Source organism: Plutella xylostella, chromosome 3 (assembly GCF_932276165.1).
Source record: "Plutella xylostella chromosome 3, ilPluXylo3.1, whole genome shotgun sequence".
Taxonomy (NCBI): domain Eukaryota; kingdom Metazoa; phylum Arthropoda; class Insecta; order Lepidoptera; family Plutellidae; genus Plutella; species Plutella xylostella.
This window is the reverse complement of record NC_063983.1, coordinates 6907364-6916284: the sequence shown is the minus strand read 5'-3', so window position 1 is coordinate 6916284 and position 8921 is coordinate 6907364. Positions and strand designations below refer to the sequence as shown.

Sequence of the window (8921 nt, the reverse complement as noted above, 5' to 3'; positions counted from 1 at the left end):
TCGTCTTGGGTACCTCGTCCCCTCCGCGTCTGTCACCCCGCAAGGAGGATCGCGCACGAAGTTGTCGAGCTATAGTAGAGTAGGGCTTCTACTATTTGACATAGACCATCCATTCTGAATATGGTAAATCAATGAAATCAATTTTATTTAACCTTTCAAAAGTAAAACTGGCTAACATTTTAATCTTGGTTTATTTAGAGATAACCAACAGCGTTAAAAATATTTTTTTTTCTTTTTAGACGCCAAGATACTCAAAATAATAACGGTGTGTCGTGTCACGATAGCACGACGATAGCATGTTCCAACTTCCGTGCAGTACGCGCTGTCATTGTCAAATCAAATATTGTGTTCTGTTCTGTGTTCCTTTGAACTTTTGTCAGTTTTGATTTGAATTTAGAATTTGGTGTTGTTGACTTGTTTGTTGTTGTTGTTGGCTAAAGTTTGTGAATTGTGTGTATTTCTTGTAATTAAACTGTTTTGCGATACCAGAAAAAGGACAAGGCGAGAAGGCCTAGTTAGCCAAGGCTATAAAGATAACAAGATCAATTGGAGTCGTATTTGTTTACGCTAAACAATGATAACAACCAAACCATGGAGCGGAGGCACTGACGAGGAGTACGAGACGCAGCATTTCGGCTTCGGCGCCCAACGTTTCAAAATTGCAGTCAGGCAAATGGTGCAACAGAGAATATCAACATGTGTAACGGATATGCAAAATTACTTGCAAGAAGCATTGAACTTGAACGACACAGACAAAGTGACTTTAACTCATTCCTGTGCCAAGTTAATACGATTATATAGTGAGCGTGCTGGTCCGTCACTGGAAACTATTGACCAGGAAATTGAAAAGATCCTTGGAGTGCCCCCCAATGTTCTGTTGCCAGAAGATGAGGTGCAGAAAGAGCAGGTATCTGATGAAGAATACAACAAGTTAAAAGAAGAAGTCTCAGATTTGAGGAAGCGGGTAGAACGGGGCGCTCTCATGGAGGCCTTGCTTACAGCGGAGGAAGACGAACTAATATCTATAGAGAAAGCTTGTGAAGCAGCTAAGAAGGACTTGGAGGTGTTAGATGTTCTACACAAGAGTACAGCAAACACAGACACTGTCAAGGAAGTAGTGCGAGAGACCCAAGTGTTGTGTGCGAGTGTGCCGTTCATGAGGGACGGTATTGAGGCAGATGTGTTTGGGAACACCAGCAGGCTCTCAATGGGTTTCAAAAAAGATGTGTTTGATAACTGAACTATTCATATTGGCAGTTATTCTTTTCTATCATGTAGGTATGAAATGCATAAAATTTTCTTTATGAAAAAATTGTTTTCTATTTTGTGAACATTACTGTTATTGTAGCTTGGTCCAGCACCACACTTCTGGGTCCTTTTTTGGTTACTGCAGGTTAGGGACCTAACTTGTAAGTTAGTAATAAAGTAGACCCTCTTCAGTGCCATCATCACCAGATTCTGTTCTTTTACCATATGTTTGTGCAGTACCGTAAAACGGGGTGAATAGGAATTCAGGGGTCAATAGGGATATTATCGATGAACGAAATTGAAGCAGAAAATCTACTATAAAATTAAATGATAATGGTCAGATTTTTTATGATTTTTAAAGTAGAAAATTGATTTTTGTTGATAGTAACACTTTTTTGACGTGAAGATGGTTACAAGTGAGAAAAAAATACATCTGAAGTTTGCCATTCACAAGGTCGAAATTTTGTTCCTCAGAAACTTTGGAAAAAGAGACGTTAAATGTTATTTTTATTGGATAAATCGTACTAAATTAGAAAAGTAATTTTGTTTTCTATCCAATTTAAATAAGTTACTGCGATTTTATTTATTAATTTTAGTTTAAATTGAAAATTAATAAGACCTGGTAAATTTCTCTAAAAATGGGGGTAATAGAGACGCCTACAGGATATCATTGGGACGACTGTGGGGTGAATTGGGACAAGAGTCCCATAAACTAGGGACGTAGTTGTATGAAAAGGGACACTAAAGCACGGATAGGGATAGGGACTGATAGGGTTGTCACTTACCTATATCGCCAGTAAGTATCTGTACTTATACAATAAAATTATTTCTTTATTACATAATAGTGTGTTAATAAATTTTTATACTTAGGAACATCCAAGTAGAAAAAAGCTTTTTTCTAGTTCGATGTTTAGGGACATTTAGGTACTTTTTGCAGGTATTTTTTTAAAATATATACCTAATTTTACAAAAACTGATTTTAAAGTTTTAACTAGGAAAGCAATGAAATATGTAGAGGTATAGTGTACATTTTACTACATATTACTAAAAAAATTATATAGGGGTTGTGACAACCATGACTATATTTCTCTATTGTTCTCAATACCGTCCCGATTAACCCCTATACATGTATGAATAGGGACATCATATATTTTATAAATTTACATAAAATTGGCTGACCATCAAAGATTTTCGTATGCATTTTCATAAAATACAGGACAAGACTAAACTTTTAATATGGTAAACTAAAAGTTGTTAGTACAAAATTCATTAGAAATTGGCACTCAAAGTTGAAAACCATCCCCATTCACCCCATTTCACGGTATCGTACAACACTAGCACATTGCCGTTAGCCTATGATAGGCCTACAGGTAGACTGAGATTGTAGTATTATTATGGTTGAATGGTAGTATCAGACTTGTGAATGTAATGTTTATAGTGGTTTATGGCAATAAAACATAAGTAACATTGTAAACAATTATTTTTATTTTGAATGTAAAAACAGAACATCTTACATTTCAGGTCTACTATTTTAGAGAAGTAACAAATTATAACACACACTAATGTAACACCAATTTATTAGTAATATTATGTTTTTCTTATTTTAAACAAGTGTTTCTCTTTTAATTTACTTCTATAAAGAGACATCATAAAATTGGAAAGATATACTTTAAAATGGCACATTTATTCAGAGATAAAATAAATACTTATAAATACATTTTACAACACTTACAAAATAAATAAGTACAATCTAGAATTTTAAAAATTTACAAATACTTTGAATATGCTTGGTAACTACTTATTACATATCACATTTATCGGATTGAATAATCTACAATATTAACTTCGAGCTTTGCTCTACCACAGGTTAACAGGTATTTGGTTACTAATCACTGCTATAAATGAGTAATAAAAACATCTAAATAATACACAATTTGGCTCTATTCTAGTAACAATATATAGATATTTTCCCTATATGTATTTTGTTTTGAGGCATAGTAGATCTATGGAAGTCTAAAAACAAACTGAGAATAAAATATATTTGATTACAGATGTAACAACTATTATAGCAGTGTATATTTGAGTATTTAATTTACTAATCACAGTCAAAATAAAATGCTGTGAGTACTAACAATTATTTATGTACACCACCTTTAGAATTGAATGCTTCACATGATTGACTATTATGTACACCATTTAGCCTTTACATCTAATGAATCCTTAAATTAATACTTACATAGAAAGTTACAAGTCTTTATTTCTTGAAACAACAATCCTTCTCAGAATACACAGACTTATCTTTTTTACTTTAAATGAAAGTTACATTTATTATAATAGTTACTACTATATACTATTCCAAGAAAAATGTAAAAGGTTTGCTCAAAAACAAAGCAAAAAATATATTTTTTGCTATTATTTTTATAGATCTTACACTAGAGATACCTAAATCCTGCAGTACTTTTATTGTCCGTACTACTTTCGAACACTGAAATGTTCAAAGTTTCAAATTGATTAAATCACTCTAAGTATAGGTACATAATTTTACTCAAAAAGTATAGCCTTAATAAAAACAACAACAGACTAGGATTTTATGTCTTTGGCTTTGTTAACTGAGGACAAGACAACTCATATATGTACGAGTAGTTCTCTAAATTAGATTCTAATGTAACAATAATTTTATTGTTAACAATGGAAATAAATATACAATTTAAGAAGTAAGATTAACTAAAAAATTACACTCAATAGTTTAGGATACGATCAAATCCCGTTTAAGAAAAACTAGAAATCCTAACATAACCACGGGATTTCAACTGAGTTACTTTTATCCTATCAGACCTGAACCAAAGCATTTTGGCGGCTTAAACATTACCACACTAACTAATACTGTGAAAAACTGCAATTTATACTTATCTACCTACCACATCTTTGGAATGAGACTAGTATATTATTCTATTATAATTATAAGTATTTGAACTACAGTATTAACAAACAAAAGCTGGCCTTTCCCTGGCTTATAATATAGCATAAGAAATATTTCAGTATTCACATCAGTATTTTTTCTGTGATCTCTGCAGCCAGGATAGATCATAACTATTGCGAACATTTTCAATCTTAATTATTAGCAAGGTGACAACAATTAATGTCTATGTAATATAATAATGTTTGGCATGTGGACAACAATGTTTACACATAAGCTGGCGGTCGGGGATCCACTGTGGTCTCATAGGAGCTGGAGATAGGCCCCGGCCACAGCCACCCGGTCATACTGAGCGCTATCAGTCACACGGGCCCGCTCCACTCGGTCGTCTCCTGAAAAATAGTGAAATTAACAATATATTTCAGATTAAATTTAGTATTTTATCTGTTGGGTGCTGCTGATAATAATCTACTAGGTTTTAGTCTTATGATCGACGTTTGTTTATTGTTTGCAGAGCCTCTAGTGCAAGTTTCGCATTTTACGAATTAAAACGAAAAAAGTTTAGGTTTTCTTCTGTCATCTACATACGTTTATCTGTCAAAAGTTTTATAATAGCCTCCTGACACCTGGCGTGCTATGAGTAGGACATTGAAAAAATATATAATATAAGTATAGTTTAAAAATACCTATATTAAAAGTTTTATGGAGTATCCCTGTTATTCCTTTAAAGTTTTATAAAGTACCTATCCCTTAAACAATTTGTTCTTTGACAAAGTGACAAAACAGTTCAGTAGTATTTTTTTTAATTTTTAAAAAAATTAATAACAGTGTATACCTACATTTATACCTCTCGGGGTCAGGAGGATAGAGATCCTCTAGAGGCGCCACTTTGTATGCGAGAAAACATATTAAATAGTTTTCGACAAACTATCAAACCTGTGCTATACTTGGACTAATCGTGGTCCTGTCCAGTGGCGGCTGGTGCCTCAGATACCCGGTGGTGCACTTTATGGGTTTAGTGAATTTAGGAAGAAAAATAGATTATTACAATTAGAAGTAAAAACAATAAAAGTATATTTTACCTTATTTATATTATAATACAATTCTGCGTTCCTTTTTTGACGCGAAATTGCTTCTCCGCCGAAACGAAAACAACACACGGAAAGCAAAATAAAGCATTAACACATAGTCTCTCACATTCACATAACCATTTCTTTTTATTGTACATTTTGTGGCGAAAGCCACCCTTGGTAGATTATGTTACCATGGTAGTTTTTAATACATTTCATCTGGCACACTTTGTGTCGCCCTGTGGCCACCCTAGGCACAGCGGGATACCCAAGGGCTCGCTCTCTTCCCGCGACATCACCAGCCCGATCGGACGTGTTAATTTCACTCGCGTAATTAGTGTTAAAATAAATGGACTCTTGATATAGTAACGACATAGTTTCAGTTAATCAAATAACTCCATATTGGTGACCCCGACGTGATTCAAAACGCGATTAATTCAAAACATTAATTACCGCCAATCTTAGTGCAGTGAAAGTAAAAGTGAAGTGCCGAACTCTGCGTACGCGTCCCGCTATATCGCGCCATCCGTGTCTATATCTGCAGTGCTACCAGATTGTACATCTCATCACTTTCTCGTCGTTTTTCCGAACCGTGCTGTGTTAATTCACCAAATTCGTGGTCGCATAACTCTGAGACCACACACACTCCATCGCGTAATTTCGCGTCGCGTACCCACGCCGCCGCCACCGCCGCCGCCGCAGACGCCGTTGACGCCCTTGCGCAACATCTGGTCAAGTTCGCACCCAAGCCGACTGACCGACTACCTGCGCCGACCCAAGCCAACCCTGCCGGACCGACGCGACGCAAGTAAAGACAATAGAACAGTGTTCAGTGAAAGTGTTAATTTTAATTTTAGCGGACTTTAAGTTTAACTTTATTTTGTCCAGTAGTTAACCTACATACCTACCTACTTTATCTTCACTGTACTTTGTTAATAATGGAATCTGAACAGCTAGCAAACACATCAGCATCTAGTGTAGCAGTGGATAGGATATCTATTAAGGTGCCGCCCTTCTGGCACGAGAAGCCAGTTCTGTGGTTCGCCATTTTAGAGGCACAATTTATCCTCAATAATATAAAGGTTGAGACCACGAAATTTTATCATGCGGTGCAGCAGCTCCCCCCAGCAGTAGCGGACGAGGTGAAAGGAATTATCCTAGATCCCCCTGCAGAGAACCCGTACTCCGCTCTGAGGAAAGCACTAGTAGGTAAGTACGAGCAGACGTACGAGGAGAATGTACGTCAAGTATTGGAGAAGGAGGAAATCGGAGACCGAAAACCATCCTCCTTCCTTCAGCACTTATCTTCCTTGGCTGGCACCGCGTTTCCAGAGCGCACGATCAAAACGATTTGGCTGGACAGGTTGCCTTACATCATGCAGGGCGTACTTAGGTCGCAGAAGTCTGCATCACTAGTAGAATTGGGAGAACTTGCAGATGAGCTGCACAATATGAAGCATCCGGGCCCAGTTCATTACGGTGTAAATGCTGCTAGTCGTACGCCCGCACCCGTCAGCAGCTCCCATCTACCGATCGTGATTGATAGCTTGAATGAAGCTGTAAGTAAGCTTCAGTTGGAGGTAAGTAACCTCAGACATGACTTAACAGCCTTAAAATCAGCGCGCAACCGAAGCGGCCGCCGTGATCGCAGCTCTAGCCGGACCCGTAATAGCAGCCGCAACCGTGTGCCTGATGGTTTATGCTGGTACCATAAAAAGCACGGTGACAAGGCGGATCACTGCACAATACCGTGTTCTTGGACAGGTGCCCCATTAACTAAGGGAAACTCCAGCAACAATCAGTGATGACGGCCACTGATTGTTTACCACTAAGCCACCGTCTGTTTGTCACCGATAAATTTACTGGCCGACGTTTTTTAGTCGATACCGGTTCAGATTTATGTTGCCTGCCCAAATCGTATGTTCGAGGATTACGGGCACCAGCAACGTATGAACTGGTCGCTGCTAACGGCTCAAAAATTCAAACATACGGTTTGGTGCAACTAAATCTGAACTTGGGACTACGGCGAGACTTAAAATGGAGTTTTGTGGTGGCAGACGTTTCCGGCGCTATTATAGGTGCCGACCTTTTGGCCCACTATAATCTTTTACCGGACTGTGCACAAGGTAAGTTGCGTGACGGAAAGACAGGATTGTCTATCCCCGCAGTGCTTGCCGATGGAAACCAGCCTAGTGTCAAATTGGTCTCTTTACCTGACACGCCTTATGCCGCAATTTTAGCTGAATTTCCTAGTATCACACGCCCACCAGGAACTGCTCCCGATGTAAGTCATTCTACTTTGCACTACATCAAAACAACTGAAGGATCACCTGTCACTTCTCGTCCTCGCCGACTCGCGCCTCATAAGCTTCGCGCCGCTCAGAAAGAGTTTGAACAAATGGTCCAAGTTGGTGTTGCTAGGCCATCTAGCAGTCCTTGGTCTTCCCCACTTCATCTAGTCCCAAAGAAGGATTTCACCTATCGTCCCTGTGGTGATTATCGTGCCCTCAATGCTCGCACAGTTCCCGACAGATACCCAGTTCGTCACATAGGTGACTATTCCCATAACATAGCTGGCTCATCAGTCTTTTCTACTGTTGATTTAGTAAAAGCCTATCAACAAATCCCTGTGTTTGAAAACGACATTCAGAAAACAGCCATAATTACGCCTTTTGGCCTCTTTGAATTTCCATACATGACGTTTGGACTTCGAAACGCTGGTCAAACCTTTCAAAGGTTCATCGACGAGGTCGTGCGAGGCCTAGATTTCTGTTTCGCTTACGTTGATGATATTTTGGTATATTCCAAAGATCCCACAGAGCATGCCATCCATCTCAGAGCACTATTTCAGAGGCTCCATAACTATGGCGTGGTCATTAACCCATCCAAATGTGTTTTTGGTGCTGACGAGGTAACATTCCTTGGATACCGCATCAACGCTGCTGGCACCAGACCACCTGAGGATCGCATTCAAACCCTCGCAGACTTTCCTCCTCCTAAATCCGTTCAAGGAATGAGACGTTTCTTAGGAATGCTGAATTATTACCGACGTTTCCTACCAAATGCTGCGAAATATCAAGCACCACTCATAGATGCCGTTGCTGCTACAAATAGCAAAGGTGCCAAGCCATTTCCTTGGACACCTGACCTCGAACGTTGTTTTGATGAGTGCAAAGCCAGTCTCACTACTGCAACCACACTAACACATCCCGATGCTGAAGCTACATTAGGCCTTTTCACAGACGCATCTAGCACCCACATAGGTGCCTGTCTTCAGCAGCGCAGATCAGAGGATGACGACTGGATGCCACTTGCATATTTTAGTAAGAAGCTTTCAGCGAAACAAGCAGAGTGGCCCGCATATTATCGCGAGCTTCTCGGTGTGTATGAAAGCGTGCAACACTTCCGCCACATCCTGGAAGCTCAGCATGCTACGATATATACGGACCACAAACCCCTCATATACGCCTTTATACAGCGTCGTGAGAAGTTACCCCCATCTCAACTCAACCAGCTGTCGTTTATAAGTCAATTCACGACTGATATAAGGCACATCAAAGGAGAAGACAACGTTGTCGCTGACGCTATGTCACGTGTTGAAGCGCTCTCGCTTGAAGACGACTATCGCAGTTTGGCAATATCCCAGGACTCAGACCCTGAGCTTGCTAAACTACTTGCATTCCCGT

General features: G+C 39.0%; 2 protein-coding genes across 5 annotated transcripts in view; one reads left to right on the top strand and one right to left on the bottom strand.

The window, feature by feature from the left end:
- Positions 1–404: 404 nt before the first annotated feature.
- Positions 405–2577, top strand: LOC105387203 (protein MIS12 homolog). Its single transcript, XM_038117014.2, has one exon. It carries the CDS (start codon positions 575–577, stop codon positions 1238–1240), a length of 666 nt encoding a protein of 221 aa, XP_037972942.2. The 5' UTR covers positions 405–574; the 3' UTR covers positions 1241–2577.
- Positions 2578–2708: 131 nt separating this feature from the next.
- The window catches only part of LOC105387204 (probable G-protein coupled receptor CG31760), a 75471-nt gene continuing 69258 nt past the window's right edge, over positions 2709–8921 (bottom strand). For all 4 annotated transcript variants that reach the window (XM_048623977.1, XM_048623992.1, XM_048623968.1 and 1 more), the window contains one exon: positions 2709–4557. In XM_048623977.1, the coding sequence (XP_048479934.1) occupies positions 4528–4557 (30 nt within the window). In that variant the 3' untranslated portion in view covers positions 2709–4527. The remainder of the gene's footprint in view (positions 4558–8921) is intronic.